Source organism: Scleropages formosus, chromosome 2 (assembly GCF_900964775.1).
Source record: "Scleropages formosus chromosome 2, fSclFor1.1, whole genome shotgun sequence".
Classification (NCBI taxonomy): domain Eukaryota; kingdom Metazoa; phylum Chordata; class Actinopteri; order Osteoglossiformes; family Osteoglossidae; genus Scleropages; species Scleropages formosus.
This window is the reverse complement of record NC_041807.1, coordinates 20,816,293-20,833,237: the sequence shown is the minus strand read 5'-3', so window position 1 is coordinate 20,833,237 and position 16,945 is coordinate 20,816,293. Positions and strand designations below refer to the sequence as shown.

At 44.2% G+C, this 16,945-nt stretch overlaps 1 protein-coding gene across 1 annotated transcript in view; it reads right to left on the bottom strand.

Moving 5' to 3' along the window:
* LOC108931558 (filamin-C-like) overlaps nt 1–16,945 on the bottom strand; it is a 33,276-nt gene that overhangs the window by 12,807 nt on the left and 3,524 nt on the right. Inside the window, exons 2-27 of the mRNA XM_018747401.2 lie at nt 15,299–15,547; nt 13,908–14,005; nt 13,096–13,246; nt 12,676–12,794; nt 11,924–12,001; nt 11,611–11,773; nt 10,990–11,190; nt 10,653–10,790; nt 10,431–10,557; nt 9,831–9,967; nt 9,516–9,709; nt 9,287–9,400; nt 8,935–9,078; nt 8,310–8,433; nt 8,017–8,177; nt 7,790–7,880; nt 7,428–7,597; nt 6,812–6,929; nt 6,401–6,663; nt 4,597–5,194; nt 3,879–4,052; nt 2,940–3,102; nt 1,304–1,464; nt 921–1,088; nt 706–829; nt 347–503 (exon numbers count right to left, since the gene is read on the bottom strand). Coding sequence (XP_018602917.1) covers nt 347–503; nt 706–829; nt 921–1,088; nt 1,304–1,464; nt 2,940–3,102; nt 3,879–4,052; nt 4,597–5,194; nt 6,401–6,663; nt 6,812–6,929; nt 7,428–7,597; nt 7,790–7,880; nt 8,017–8,177; nt 8,310–8,433; nt 8,935–9,078; nt 9,287–9,400; nt 9,516–9,709; nt 9,831–9,967; nt 10,431–10,557; nt 10,653–10,790; nt 10,990–11,190; nt 11,611–11,773; nt 11,924–12,001; nt 12,676–12,794; nt 13,096–13,246; nt 13,908–14,005; nt 15,299–15,547 — 4,385 coding nt within the window. The remainder of the gene's footprint in view (nt 1–346; nt 504–705; nt 830–920; nt 1,089–1,303; nt 1,465–2,939; nt 3,103–3,878; nt 4,053–4,596; nt 5,195–6,400; nt 6,664–6,811; nt 6,930–7,427; nt 7,598–7,789; nt 7,881–8,016; nt 8,178–8,309; nt 8,434–8,934; nt 9,079–9,286; nt 9,401–9,515; nt 9,710–9,830; nt 9,968–10,430; nt 10,558–10,652; nt 10,791–10,989; nt 11,191–11,610; nt 11,774–11,923; nt 12,002–12,675; nt 12,795–13,095; nt 13,247–13,907; nt 14,006–15,298; nt 15,548–16,945) is intronic.

Genomic DNA, 16,945 nt, shown 5'->3' with positions numbered 1-16,945 from the left:
CAGCTAAGGGTGAACAAAAGTGCTTTCAAGAGCAGGCAAAGAGACACAGGCACAATTATGAGAACATAGTATATTTGTTTTAAATAAAATACAAAATACAAACAGCATACAAAATACATTTGCCCATTTATCTACCTCACTTACTGATTTACACAACTTTTAATTTTCTCATCTCTATAAGTTCAACGCGTCTGTATGTTTGTGTATATGAATGTTGTATACTGCATGCTGTTGAAACCAAGCGGGATTTCCTCCGAGATTAATAAATACTTATAATAAACAATACGAAAAAATAAATGGCTTTTCCAGTCTTTTTTCAGTTATTTAGCTGCAGGGTGTTTCTTACCAGTATGTGCACTGTGAGCAGCCCCTCCCCGGCGTGCCGTGCGTCTATGGTGAACTCCACCGGTAAACTGGCTGCCACTCCCGACACATCAAGGCCAGGGCCACTGGCACGCACCTTACTGGCATCGTGAGTGGGCAGCACGGCTACCTGGAAGGGGCTGCAGAGGGAGGAGAGAACGTGAAGGACGCTACTTGCCATGTTGAAGTAGTGCTGCAGTGAAGGAACGCATTCACTTTCTTTATCAGGCACGCACAGTACAGATTTACAGAAACCCACAGAAAAACCATATGCTGTTATAGTACAGTTTGTGGGTTTATGGAAAGTGCGAATGTAGCTGGATGTTACTTGCACATCTGTACCTGTGGGGGACCTCCTGGTCAGCATACGTGACAGATATGGTGTAAGGGCCGCTGCTGCCAGGGGTGTATCGGACTGTATGCAAGCCGTCGCCGCTGCTGGTAATGTTGACTGGCTCGGGCACACCTGTGAGGAGGAATCCATTCTGAAGTCTGGTTTTTCAGCTCCACCGTGGACTAATGTCACAGTGTAATGGTCAAGGTACATTTCCTCTTACCGGTAGGTCCAAGAAGCTGCACTTTGAGGGGAGCCACACCTGCTTTACTGCTGTCGACGGTAAAGGTTTGTGGGACGTGGGCTCGGACCCCAGTCCCTAACCCAGGGCCAGAGCACCTAACCTTGCTGGGGTCCACCACTGTCTTCACGGGGACACGGAAAGGACTGCCTGTGAGAGAGGCACGAAGTCAGTGCCCCGCAGACGTGTCTGTACGGTGCTCAACTGTCTCATGGCTGTACACCCCCACTCTACTCATTGCTCTCTAGACTCCTCTAGGACCCTAGGTGTTTACCAAGCCAGAAGGTGTGACCCAAACACTGGAACACAGCTGAACAAAGGCAGTTACTACAGTCTTACATCCACAATGACAGCTGAGGTGGTACCTGGGATAGGGAGGCCTCCGAAACTGATGTTGATGTCATAGTCTCCGGCTGCACTTGGGAGGTATTCCACATGGCAGCTGCCATCCTTGTTGTCTTTGCAAAACATTTTAGCCTCAGAAGGACCTTCCATAGTCAGACTGAGACCCCCGGCACCAGCACCCCTGAGGGAGAGGAAAACAGCAATAACTGGACGAGTGGCTATATATTGAAAAGGATGAGATTAAATAATGCACCCAAAGCTTTCCAGAAAGGTGCCAGCTAAAGGGAAAATATCTTCACAAGTTCTCTAAGTGAGAAAAAACCTAACAATTTGTGGGACATATTTTATCTGTTAGTATCAAAACCATGAGGTCATATGCAGGGTCATATACAGTGCTGTGAAAAAGTCTCTTTGCAACTTTGACATTAAATTTGTTCATATCTCACCACTTCTAATAGCATATGAACAGAACCTGACAGACAAGAAGTGACACCAGTGCTTTTTTGTCATATCTTTGGTTGGTTTCCTTGCCTCCCTTAAAGTTAGTAACTATTTGTGGCATATTTAGCTGTAATGACTGCAGCTAAATGGTTCCTGTAGCTGTTGACCAGGATTCCACATCACTGAGAAGGAATTCTGGCCCACACCTTCATGCAGAACTGCTTTAACTCAACAACGTTTTCAGGTTTTTGAACATAAACAGCTCGGTTCTACAGGGTATGATTTCCATGTTCAACAGGGCAATTCCAGTCCTGCCGCAACCTCTGGAAAAGCTGCAAATGTTCAGCACTGTTTTGATCATTTAAGCCTGTTGGTAAGCAGGATCTGGTCTCATTGAATCTATTAATCAAGTCCGTTTCTTGCCCATTGGTTCTGGACTCATTAAGAACCGTTACAGGGAACCATTTCTTAAGACACCCACCCCGGATTTTCAATTTCGAATTTTCCTTTCACCCTAAAATCCCGGAAAGGATTTCATCACAACAACTGCTCCCTATTTAGCAGCTCATGATTTATGTGAAAATTTTCAGTCTGGTTTTTGTGCACAACATAACACTGAATCTACCCTGGTCAGAATCACTAATGATGGCTGATGGGTTCCAGCCAACAGTTCTCATCTTCTTGGATCCCACTGAAGCTTTTGACAGTATTATAGTATGATAGTATTCCTTTATACAAGTTGAAGATGTGCTTGAACCTCTCAGGTACTGCATTCAAGTGGTTTGGATCCTACATCAGAGACAGATTTCAATATGTATATATTGATGACAACTCAACATAATGCTACCTCCTGTCAAAATGGAATACCTCAGGGCTTGCTGTTGGGGCCGTTATTTTTCTCTACATAAATTACGTTGTGTTACCATTAGGGGATATATTCCAGACGAGAAAAAAACTTACTTTTATGCATTAGTCTCATGCCTTGAAGGCATGGATGGGCTTCAAAACCTTGTCTTATAACCATTATTTTGTAGGAGGGTTCTATGTGTTTTTTTCAGGAAGTTCAATGATAATAAATGAGGCTGCCCTTTGACTTTTAAAGTTTTTAGCACTTTTCTCTTCTTTGTTCTTAAAAATTTTGTGCATAGAGGTTCCTTTACAGATATCCAAAAGATAGATTTCCATCTTGAATTTATGAGTATAAATAGTACGTACCGTGTCTCTACAGTAAAGTAATTCACCTTGCCAACCAGCCCCTCTTCTAGACCGGGGCCGTACGCTCGCACACGAGTTGGGTCACAGCCCTCGCTGACTTGCACCTTGAATGGGCTGTTGGGAACGGCGACGTCATCGTACGTAACCTCAATGAGGTACATACCTAGGAGCACAGGTTATTGTCAGATAAAAACTGGTAAAAACTGGTAGAATTCTAAAGAAGTCCTTCCTCATCCAAACACTGATATCCTCTATAGATCCATTGCTTCATATTTTACATAATTCACTTGGAAAATTAATTCACAATGCCACAACACTGCACGGTTGTTCGTCTGGGGCAGGGAGGTGGAGCTTCCCTTATTCCCCTAAATGTCATCCAGTCTGGCAAACACACAGGTGGAACCACCCTGCCAAGATATCAGGGCTCATGTGCCTGTCAGGCCATCTCTGGGGCCTTTTCCTGTGAGTGAGATTCAGCTGGAATGTGGTTTGGATCCAGGGCCTTCTAGTCTGATGTATTAGTTATTTATACACTGCCCTTAATCAGCGTACCAACTTGCCCCTGTGTATTTCTTTGCTTGTCCGTACAAGGATTGCAGACAATGGAACTCAAAGCGCTCTCACCCCTGCCCCCCTTCAATGTGAGCAGTGTAAACCACAATGTTAATCTATAAAGTGTAAAGTTCAGCAAACCAGAAAAAGGGTGTAAATGGTTCCAGGCCTTAGCTGCCGCTCCGAGAAGAGCTACTGCAGAACACTGTTCTTGAAAAGTTAGTGACTTGAGTCTTTCTGAAGTCAAAGAGGCTACTGTATATATAATATAGCCATCAGCCAGACCAGAACCAGTATAAGAGAACCTATATCAGGATTTCCCCCACATGATCACACAGCCTCCCATACTGTCTAAAGAAACAAAAATGGAACACTCCATGTCCTTACCATCTTCATGTGCTGTGTATTCGGCTCTGTAAGTGCCGTCTTGCTTGTCGAGGATATTGATGTCAGTGCTTGACCCGGAGGGGCTAATCATTCTGGCCTTCACACGACTGCTTCCCTTTTTGGCCAGGGCGCGAACATCGATCATGAAATGCGTGGTGACTTCTCGAAGGACCCCTGCGTTGAAATGGACAAACACCGACGCTTTAACACCTACACTATTTCAGAAACTCACATGGACATATACTGATCAGCTACTTCTGTATTTTTTATGAAAAATATTCATTTTCAAAGGAAATTAATAGGGGCATTAAAATGACATAGATATACAGATAAATGCAAGTATTTTGGAGTTTGAGGTTTATAGCTTTCACTTTGAACATATCAAGCCTTGTTATTTTCATATTAAATGTTCTTCAGGCAATCCTACTGACAACTTGCTGACCTAGAAAGTCTTCTCCTTCTCGCATTTTCACTGTGATTTTTGTAACCTTAAGAATCCCTCAGTGAACAGCACTGGATTAAAATTATTTCATCAAATTAGTTTAAATTCAAATTACTTTCTCTTCGATCAAATAATTTAAGATTTTTTTATGAAGTGTAAAAAATTTTATGCTACATTTGCAACCCTGCGGCTGGACTTGAGACCCTGATTCTGACCTACAGTGGACAGTATAAAAACTGTACAGATACTATATCATGTATTGTATTAGTGCTGTACCTCTGGGTTCCACTCCCGGTCCGTAGACTTTTACTTTGCTGGTGTCAACAGAGGGCTCCACCTGTACTCGGGCAGGAAACTTGGGCACATTGTGTCCTCCGTATTTAATGACGATGGTGTATGTGCCAGGGAAAGGTGGGGTGTACGTGACAGAGTATGTGCCATCGTTGTTACTCTGAATGTGCACCTCAGCTTTGGCCCCTGAGTCGGTTATAATTTCAATGGTCAGTTCAGCCTCTCCGGCCTTGGAGCAATCCACAGTGAAGGAGCCCACCTCATTGGCCTTGCCCCGTTCCAGCCCTGGTCCACTGGCTGAAACCTTGCTGGGGTCAAAAGCTGGTTTTACCACGGCCTTAAAGGGTGAGCCAGGGATGTGGGCTTCACCATAGAGGACATTAATGGAGTATACCCCAGGCTCAGTAGGGAGGTAGGACACAGCATATGAGCCATTGCCATTATCCTGGCACTCAGTCTTGGCCTTGCACGGCCCCTCCACCGTTACACCCAGACCGCCGGTACCTGCCCCTTTGGTGTCAATTGTGAAGGGCGCCGGCTTCCCTACAACCCCTCCTTTCAGACCTGGTCCATGGGCACGTACCTGAAGAGACAAAACAGACATTAGTCATATTACCTCGTTCACAGTGCCATTTCACTCATGAGGTGTATTTTGTTTGTCACCCAACTTCAACCAAGTGAACTGTTAAGCTGGAGTGTGATGTAGTCAATGTGTACACTGTCTGTGTGTATGTGTATTGAACACATTACACAGCGCTATGATGAGTCTTCGGTGTACCTGTCCATTCATATAGCTTTTTCCAGCCATAAAGAGACAACAAAAGATTTCCTGTTTTCTATATTTCCTTGGATGTGGTTTGTGATGCAATAGAATTGTGTTCCTGTGAAGCACAGCAGTAGAAATTTAATCAATTAAGGTTTTCTGCAGGGGGGACGCGGTGGTGCAGTGGGTTGAACCAGATCCTGCTCTCCGGTGGGTCTGGGGTTCGAGTCCTGCTTGGAGCGCCTTGCGACGGACTGGCATCCCGTCCCTGGTGTGTCCCCTCCCCCTCCAGCCTGATGCCCTGTACTGCCGGGTAGGCTCCGGTTCCCCACGACCCCGTATGGGACAAGCGGTTCAGGCAGTGTGTGTGTGTGTGTGTGTGTGTGTGTGTGTGTGTGTGTGTGTGTGTGTGTGTGTGTGTGTGTGTGTGTGTTTTCTGTAGAATTTTCATGTGTGGGAAAATTGCTGTGTGTCTGGACAATAATCACTATTTCTTCCGAGTAGTTTTTTAAGTTAGGGTTAGGGGTTAACACATGACCTGTACCATTTTAGTTAAACAGCTGGGAAATGACAATATATAGTTATTCTAGTACGAATTTGTTGAAGGAACCCATCACACATTAAAATAAGCACCAGAATTACAAAATGAATTTGAAAAAACCTAATTTCGCTGTTTTTTTTTTAATTTCCTCTTCACCAAAAAAACAGAAACCTGAAAAGCCTCATATTCTTTATTTAAAGTCAGGTATACATTATACTGTATGAAAATAAATACTTAATGAATTTACTGATCACAGGCCTGTAAGCAGTGCACATGCACCTACACAGAAACCGATATTATTGGTAGATCGCAATGATCGTACACATTAATTGAACTTTGTCCTGCAGCCCAGAAATCCTTATATACATAGAAACCGTCAACACGTGACTTCCATAATTATGCTCAAGTTGTGTCATATCCACACTGCAGGCTAACATGGTATATAAACTCTCTGTCATAAGCCACACTAAAAAAACTAGTCCTACCTTGGAGGGGTCAGGGGGCAAAACTGCTTCCACAATGAAGGGACTCCCAGGGACTGATTTTCCATCGTAGGCCACTTCCACCTTGTAGGGCCCTTCTTCCGGGGGGATGTATTGCACTGAGTGGACTGTATTGGATATATCGGACTGTTTTTTGAACGGGATTGGTCGCTGAGAAGGTGAGGTGATCTTCACATCTACCTTACCCTGTCCACCAGCTCCCTGAGTGTTAACCGTAAACTCTTGGTCTTTCCCAACCTCCACTTCTGGAGATCACACAGGGGCAGAAAAGGAAGACAGGGATGTTTTATGTCATGCTGCCTTAAGCATTGCTAAGAAAAAAATGTTTTTTCTACTGATCCAAATTAATGGAGGGTTGGTAGAGTACAAATAACAGAAAACAAGAGTACTAACTGTTGTTGAGTCCTTTAACCTGGACCTGGCTGAGGTTGAGAGGTTGGGCCACAGAAATAACAAAGGGGCTGTTGGGAATGGGATCATTTCCATAAGAGACGGAGATGGTCATGTTTCCCTGTGAGAAGACACCCGGAGTTGTAGTACCAGTAATCATGAGGGCACATGGTTGTTTTTCCTCATTTCCATCCTGTGTTTCCCCACAAACAGTTCACTTGGCAGACAGATGTCTCTCTACCTTGTTGATGACTACAATAGTATATGTAATAGCAGCACAAAAGTTTATCCAAATATTGTTTCTATTATTACATTGGTAACATAAGAAGAAGGCAATATGGTAGAGATTAGAGAACTGATCAGCTCATGAAAATAGTTGATGTAGTTGATGCTGCACCTCTCATGCTGCACACATCCCATGTTGCCTGTTATCATCGGTTAGTGCCTTACTACAAGTAGTAAGAGTCAGCTTTTAACTTTTAACATCTAAGGACAAATTTTCCCATCATTTTTGAACAGTCAGCTGACGGACTGTCTCCATGGCCTTCAGCCCCTCGCAAAAGAAACCAATATGAAAAAGGGCCAAAGCAGATGTTCTCCTACCTGGTAATAGACTCACCTGCTGTAAGGCCGTGTACTTGACAGTGTAGGAGTAATCATGGTTGTCAATGATCTCAAAGTCTCGCACTGCTTCTCCCCTGGAGGCTCCAGCAAAGTGCACATCCAGCTTGGCTTTGCCCGCTCCCTTGGTGAAAACGGTGAAGTGGGTCGGCTGACCGACCACCACACCTGCAGCAAATAATGTCCCTTAAGGATGACCTCTGATGGCTTCATTTACTGACATTCCTCATCGCCAAAGTCATTCACACCGCATATCTGCAGTATTTTGTTGCTTTGCAGGCAAGCCTTTTGCACAATATTTGGACATTTGTGCTGCTCACATCCCTGTACCACTAAGACATGTAAGAAACCAAGCCTTACCTGTCTTACTAAGGCCAGGACCCTCAGCCCTCACTTTGGCGGCATTGTGGGATGGTTCCACATTGACGTGGAAAGGGCTCGTGGAGATTTCCTAAAGAAACGAGTGAAATAGATCGTAACCGCTTCTTTATAAGCCAATATTTCATGACCATGCTACTTTGCTGCAGTTGGCACAGAGTCCCAGGCACTGCTTACGGAGACAGTGGTACTGTTCTGTGCCACCTCACCTGGTCAGCAAACAGCACCATGACCGTGTGGAGACCAGGCCCTGGAGGAACGTATTTCACTGTGAATGTGTCATTATCATTTTTGACGATGTCAAAGTCAATGTCCACTTCAGATGGACCCACAACACCAGGGGCACACTTGATTCCAATGCTGACATCACCTGTAAAGTGCAAACAAACATTGTGGGACATGGTTATGAGAAATCATGAACTCATGTACAGTTGAGATGTTCTTATTGTTTTGGACGGACTAGTATGAGGAGTGTGACCATGACCTGTGAAAATTCTCTTACCTCTTCCAGCTTCACTGCAGTCTACGGTGAAGTACGTGGGCTCGTTTGCCTTCAGTCCGGTCTTCTGCACACCTGGACCGTACACTTTGACCTTGGCTGGGTAACTGCCCTCCCCAATGGCCACCTGAAGAGTGGTACAGCTCATAATACTGCAAGCAAACCCTCCTTTGCTTTGCTCTGTTATAATTTTCATTTGTTTCAACGTTCACACTGATGGAGAATTATGCCCCCCATATGCTCATGGACTAAATGAACTTCCCTTCTTGGTTAGACATAAATATTCCCCGTACAGGCCACTGTAATACAGACCAAAGCCCTCTTCCAGGAGTTTTTTTCCCATTTTTTCCTCTTTGTTTTTGTCTGTCTCCAACTTTCCTTTCATAACTTTTTTACCCTGAATTGCTCCAGTAAAAATTACCCCGCTGTATACATGGGTAAATAATTGTGACCTTAACATTGTAAGTCACTTTGGAGAAAAGCATCAGCTAAATGCAAATAATTTTTCCAGTTCTGCTGTACAGTCCGTGTCTTTAATCATTGGCCTCAACAGATTGCAGGGCTACCCTACGACAATGCAAGGGTTCTAATGAGAGCCTGTCATGCCCCTCTGGCGTTGGTCTCTCACCCTGAAGGGGCTGTTCGGAATGCTGGTGTCCCCCCAGGTGATGACCACCGTGTGTTTAATAGGCTTCGTTGGAACATAGACACACGTGAACGTGCCGTCTCCTTTGTCCGTGATCTGGACGTCAATGGTGAGGCCATCAGCATCCTGCAGATCACAGACATCATTCCGACATTACACTCCGTTCAAAATGACAAATTACAATCCCAAAATGTAACATTTTCCTACATCTTTTATATGCATCATTAATTTTAATGGTGCATGTACTCACTGTGTCCATGATATAGCATTTTGACTCAACAATGACCTCAGACCAAGGTGAAGTTCTCAACACCTTCATTCATGTTCACAGTACCTGGATATAGATCTTGAGCTGGCCTTCCCCACCTCCCCGGGAGTCAACAATGAATTCTGCTGGCCTGTTAACAATGCAGCCGCTGGGCTCCAGGCCTGGACCAAAGGCCTTTACCTTTATGGGAGTGGAAGAACAAAGACAAGTGTGTGACCTGCTTTCTTCACGTACGTTAAGGGAAGTATGGAGGAGGCACGGTATGGGAGCGTAACGAAAAATGGGTATGGCTGACCTTCTCTGGGAACACATTCTTGTCAGCAGGGAGGATGTGGGCTATAAAAGGGCTGTCCTTAATGTCCTCATGGTCACAAATGACATGCACAGCATAGTCGCCCGGCTCCGTGGGCCAGTAACGCACATCCCAGGAACCGTCACCCTTGTCATCGCATTCGATCCTGGCTTGGGACGGGCCCTCGATGGAGAAGCCTGCCCGCCCACAGACAAACATGCACGGGGTGTCAGAACATCGCTGTAAACCCACAGCTTTCCCCCGAGTACCGCCACCCAATCTCCTGAGTAGGCACAACCGCAGCTTGTTGTCACTTACCCAGAGTTCCCGCATCTCTTCCGATGGCCTCCACCACAAAATCAGCGGACTTGCCCACCACTCCAGTCTCCAGCCCAGGACCCCAAGCTCGGACCTTCTGAGGTCCTGCAGGCTTACCGACGATAACTTCGAAGGGACTGCATGTACACACACACGCACACACACATACACAGACACACGCACACTGATCACAATATCCCTCTTCAACTTCAAAACCTGCAGCTTCTAATCTGACAGTATCATTTGGTACGGAACCATTTATTGACAATCCCTGTAAATATTGAACAAGAATGTTTTGTTTTAATTAGAAATAATTTTCTTATGTTTCTGACTAATGAAGGTTCAAGCAGTGAATGAGACATGACCACTGCCAGTTCACTCAGTTTGTCACAACTGTTCAGTTCAATTAAAGCATAAAAAAGCCAAATCAGAAAAACAGGCATCATTCACTGGTGGAATTTGTAATTAGTGACGCTTTTTGATTTGACTCCACCTCCTAACACTATTTCTACCGGAAGTTTTGCTGCACATTCTCACGCTGCTCTGTCAATATGAGGTGGTAGTGCCCATCATATGCGATGCACTCTGCTGTACCCTCACCTGCGTTGAATGGCTTTACCCCCCCAGGTGATGGAGACGGTGTATTTCCCAGGTACGGTGGGGAAATAATCACAATGAAAGACTCCATCTCCCACCTCCCGCACGTTAACCGGCTCCTCTCCGCCTTCTGCAAGGAGACACAGAGGGAGATGGCACCTCTCACACACGCCACAGCAGCACCTACAAGCTTGGCAACAGGCTGGAAGTGCACGGCACACTTACTGGGCCCCTTCACCACCACCTTGAGCTCCGCGCTGCCCGCTCCTTTGGTGAACACCTTGAAATCAGCCACCTCCTTCACTCGCAGTCCCCTTGGCTGGAGGCCTCTTCCTGATGCATGGCAAGCCTTGGCATCGCTGGCTGCAGGGGCACAACAAACATTATGTGCACACAGCTGTCTCGAGCGCTCATCCTGGTGCTTGGACCACTTATACAACAGAGTTCTGTCAATGGGAAATAAATTCACTACATTATAAAAGCTGGGTTTCAATCAAAAGCTGTGATGGTAAAGCCAGAAACAGCCTTATAACTGACTGACTGTAGAGGTTCTCAGATTTACCTTTTGAGATGCTGACGGGGAAGGGGCTCTTAGGGATCGGCTTGCCAGCGAATGTGACGTGGACGGAGTGGGGTCCCTCCTGCATGGGCCGATATGTGCAGCGGAAAACACCATCACCTTTCTTCTCCAGCAAGGGTTTCACCGTGTCCGCCTTACCAGCAGGGTCCGTGATGACAACACCCACATCACCCTCCCCAGCCCCTGCACAAAGAGACATAAAACATCGAACCAGAATTACAACCATTATCTATGTGGAGAGTTACATGTTACATGTAACAACATTTACATGCTGAATGGCACTAACTGCCTTAACAGAGCAATCAACAGAGTAACAGGTCCAAAAGAAACACACACCTACTACATTTACCTACAGCCGGAAGAACCCAAAGGGACACACTGCTGTTTCTTCTTTATTGGCACAAACAAAGATTTGGTGTCACAATGATTTCAAGAGATTAATTTTTTTTTTCTGGCTATGGCCTTCAACACCATCACTGTATCTGCTCCCCGATCCCATTTGATCCTCTCCTATCCTGTCCTATCCTGTCCTAAATGTAAAATGTAGATGTATAAAACACAAGTTTTAAAACTAACCAGAGTCAGACCTTTCAGAGAACTTACCTGTAGTGTAGATGTCAAAGTAAGTGGGTTTGTTGACAGTGTTGCCCACAGGTTCCAACCCTGGTCCTTGAGCCTGCACTTTGCTGGCATCTCCAGACACTTTGGACACATGGACATTGAAGGGGCTTTTATTAATGTCCAGTCCTGCAAAGAGAACCTTCACCTGAAAAAAAAACATGAGCATTTTTAGAGCGTCACAGATAATCAGACAACAAAACAGTGGCGTTTAGTGCATACATACTCAACACTTGGGGGGGGAGGACAGTCAGTCAGTGGCTAATAGTTTCTGCTTACTATCATCATAAAAGTATACCTTGTGAGGGCCTTCCACCTTCGGCACGTAGGTGACAGTGTATGTCCTTTTCTTGTCATTGTTGGCAATAACTTTAGCCTGTAAATAAAATATAAAAGTTAATGCATCTAAATGAAGGAGAATCACTAACTAGGGGTGGTAATCACTATGCCACCAAACTGCCCAAGTTAAAGCTCCATCAAAATGAAAAATAATTTTAAGTGAGTGAAAATAAAGCTTTTGCTTTATGAATGGAAAATTTGTTAAAAGAAATCTTAATAATACAAAGGTCCCTCAATTTATTCACATTACATTATGTTGAAAAACTAAGATAAACGTATAATTCATTAAAAATTTAATTTTAACTTTTTATTGATTCCGCTCTCAACAGCTCATCTTCATCATCTTTGAAGATTCCTAACGCAAGGATTCAATGTAAGATACAAAACAACTGTATCGCATTTTAAAGATACAAAATGTCTGTATCTTCAAAAACTCATATCGATGTTATGAGGAACCAGTGAAAATACAGTACAGTCGAAAATTTGAGTACACGAGGTGCTATTGAAACATGCTATCTAAATGTATAAAAGTATTACAGCAAAGGGTGCACATTTTTAGGAATCCAGAGACTAATTAGATCCTTTCCAATTGTTCATTTTTCACTTTTGAAGAATTTACTGTAACGTACACAGTGTAAAATGTTGTTCAACATTTGCCTGCTGAAAGCTCTGAAAAGGAGTTTGTTTAATTTATGATCACGTTTCCCATACCTCCTCTGTGTGTCCTTCAGGGTCCTCCACATAAACAAGGACTTCTCCCAGACCTGCATCCATGGTCTCCACTGTGAACGTGGCTGGCTTTAACACCACGTTTCCTTTTGGCTCGATCCCTGGACAAAAAGAACAGTTACCTAATCAAAGATGGAAAATACTACATAGGAGGATAAGTCTGCAGGGTGAAAAGAGAAGAGCTAGGATTAAAGGACCGAGTATCGAGCCCTGTGGAACATCAACTGAGAGACACTGATGGGAAGATAAAACAATTTCAGTGCTGTTCCATTTCAGAGCTTATCCTCTGGCCACAGAGCGCAGTGCATATAGTGTGTACAAGTAAAATCCACACCAGGAGAACTAACCTCACACTTAGAGGTCTCTTGAAATGCAAGGTCTGTGACAACAATGAAAGCTCACCTTTCCCATAGGCCTTGACCTTCTTAGGATCTGGCTGTCTGGGGCGCACTGGAGCCCCGGGCTTCAATTTGGCTTTGGGGAACTGAGACAGGTAGGTCATCACAGAGTGCTCATCTACATCTGGATCCACAATCTCTTCGGGTGCAATAACCTGCGGGATCCAATTCAAGAAACTTGATCAATATGACTGAAGCATCAATAGTCTGTGGAACATTCCAATCATTCCATGTGATCTTCCACTCTGCATTAAGTGCATGCAGTTCCCTTTTATAGTTAGTTGTACCATATGAACAAAGCTCAGGGTCAAACATTGAAGACACCTGGTTTGAGCCTGGAGTCATCATGCATTTTAAAATGGAAAAAAAGAAGAACCTTTCCAGCACTAAAAATACTAAATAGAAAATGCAGCAAATTTATGGATAATACTGTTAACAGTTTTTTTTTTTTTTTACCTTTCCATTTTCTGCCTTGGGAAACAACAGGTAACTCAACTAGTTGCTGCATAACAGGAGAATAACACTGCTGGCCCAATGAACTAATGATATAGGCCTGCAAAAGCAAGCCAGCTGACTTTGAAAACTTTTCCCAGGGTTTCCATTTTCTGCAATGTGTATTTTAAATAACCTGTTCAGACACACAGGTGGTAAAGTAAATTTTTTGTAGCTGTTCTTTGACTTTGCATGTATAAGTACTTTTCATGTTGATGACGGTATCAGTCCCTGCTGGGATTAAGAATTAGAGAGTGCTCAGCTGAGTTCCACAAATCTGAACCATCAGTACAACAGTGGGCCTCCTCCAGGTGAGGACATTACCTGTGGCACACCAAGCCAGTCATCAGCCTGCTTCATTGCCTCCGTGGCATTATCCACAGGCTGCTTGGGGTCCCACTCTTCCCAGTCTGGACATAGACCTGCAAAAAGCAGGGAAGCCCGTTTGGTCACATATAATTAGCACTGGAGCTCTTGCTCAGCCTTGGTTCACCACCCATAAGATTAGCACTTATAGTCTTAACTTTTATCAGTCCCTAAATCCTACCCATGTGACCACTTCTGCCCCCACAACAAGCCGCGAATGGTACATCGCTGACATAATATCAGACAGCGTTGATATCCAAAAAAGAGCATGCCATTTGAGTCATGCCTAAATATGACTGGAAAAATATGATCCTGAGCACTGGTTATGGATTTCCATTTCTGGCTTCTCAAAATGCAGGAATAATGTGCAATAATAACAATACTATTAGCTTCCATTTTTACACTGACAATACTCCGCTCTATGTGTCTCTGTGTCTCTTAGAAGAGTTCTGACTAAAAATAAAATGTATCGAATGTGTCAGCAATAAAATGGTCTATTTTAGTTTATTTGGCATCCTCTGGGTTTCTGGATTGTTTGCATGTATGTTTGTGTGTTTGTCCTGGGCCCCTCGTTGTGTACAGTTAGGTAGCCAGATTTTATTTAGCTGAATACTAAAAATCTAATAAAGGAATTCCCTTATGAAAAACACTTAGCGGCCATTTGAATATGAGCTTAATATTTGTGCATTTTACAGGAGGTCAAGGGAAATCTCTGTGCACCTGTTTCAGTCAGATATATCCACATCTTCATCTATTCAAACAAAACCTGCTCCAGAACTGGGGCTTGGCTACGAGCCACTAAGAAGAAAAACACCTGAGTTTGGAGGTATGACATAGCCCCTAGAGGGCTTCATTCTATCTGCTCCAGCTGCCTTGGTTGAACCCAGCAAAGGCTCCAGTAGCCCTGCGGCCTGCTCACCCCATTGAAACAATTATCTTTGTGTTGACTAGACGTTTGGCCCCAAGGGCCCCTATCTAATTACTGAGCCGTCAGCTACTCTATATCAGTGGTGGCCACAGAGGACAAGAACAACTCGGCTCACTAGCAGACTTTCTAGTCACCTCATGTGAACGGACCAATAACAGCCCTCCCGTTGACATACTAATCTTCTTACGTGGAAAACTCATTTATGAGTCCTCACTGCAGACGTACCATCATCAGCGCATTTAACTGAGATCACAATGGCACCAAAGACCATCAGCACAGGGCTGATCACCTCACACCAAGAAATAAGATCGGCTTTAAAGAATATCTCAGCTCTCAGAAAGTGAACGGAGGTGCGATGTAGTTGGTGTGAACTGCTGGATGTTCTGACACAACTGCTGACGGACTCAACATCAGTCCTCACCAGGGGCACAGTTGTCCACGAGTGCACCCAGGGCCTTGCCGTCCCTCCAGTCCCGGTTGAAGTTGTTGATGGGCAGCTGTGGGACTTTGTTCTGGATCCAGCCAAGAAGTCTCTGTTTGGGGGTCAACTTCTTTGCTTCCTCATCATCCTCATCCTCCCACATGGGCATGGAGATGGAATAGTGCAGAATCAGTGTCCAGATGAGCCCCAGGATCAGCTTCAAGTTCCCGTCTACAATGGCCTTACTATCTGCATCCACAGAAGGAAAGAGAACATCACAATGAAATATTCACTCCGGTTACTCTTTTGCAGGACCATAAAGTATTTCTTTGTCCACAGGACAATCTAGCAAGATTCAGCACTGTTAGAGGGAATACAGAAGAAACTAAGTCTTAAATAGACAAAAGACAAAATATTTAAAAAGTCAATGTGGGGAAAATTAAAGTTAAATGCCAGAAAAGTTTGGTAGCATGGTGATTAAGGACTTAAAGCTATGACCTAAAAGTTGCTGCTCATGCGTAATATGGGGTTCCACAGTAAGAATTCACTGCGGAAATGAGGAAATGAGGAAAAATTGGTTAGCAAAGCAGCTGAACAAAAATAATGTAGAGGTTAATGAATCGAGTATCTCCATGAAGCTCTCAGAATGAAAAATAATCAGTCAAATAAATCACGAAAATCCACAATCCTAAAAATAGCCAGAATTTGGACAAAAGTAGGGATTTATTGAATGCCATTAAAGGGCAGTTGCCAAAACGTATCATTTGCAGTAATTACAAGTACTAATACTAATGTTCACATTTGTTAGTATATATTTTCAGGGTGTCCACTGGTTTCGGCTGTTTGTGCTGCTGTCCACGGCTCTGTGAATGTGTTAAGCGTTGTACCTGCATGCATCTGCCCTTTGCCCCTTTGAATCCCAGAAAAAACCTCAGTGAACTGAGTCCTTTGAATCCTCACTCTATGACAGGGACAGTTCACGCAAGCGCCTCACTGCTCCAGAAACTGTCTACGACTTTCCGAAAAACACGTTGGAACAATTGCCCTTAGTTGTGTATTGTTAGTGTACTGATGAACAGCTGTGCTTTTCCTCCTTAGAGAAATTAGAGGATTAGGTGCACAGAAAACCACTGCTGCTGCCCCCTTATCCACACTGTTGCACATGTTGTACTTTAAAGAACAGCCCCTTTGCTGCAGCACCAAATCTACAACAGCTTATATGGAACAACCCAAACCCCCAGAGTGCACTGCTAAACATACACCCTGTAGTGAGGACCTGGATTCAGGTCCATGACCTTCCTCACTAGTCATCTGTGGCCTCCAGGCTGTATGTCTGCAAGAAGTTACAATACAAATATTTGACTAAGAAAACCACAGCAACCACCTACTACACTGGTGACTAAACTAGAACATGACTAAATCCCGAGAAGCTTCTTGAACTTAGACTTACAATGGCACCCTGCGGTATGATTGAAGGTGATGCCACGTTCAGACTGGTGGAACACCTGGCACGACAAGTAAACCAAGAAAGAGCAACTCAAACGGTCAGAAGTGCACCAAAGCAGGAATGTGGGCTGTCAAGATGTTCAGCCTTCAAGTCTCCTATGGCTGGATGAACACATTCCAGTAAAGGGACAAGTAGTACAG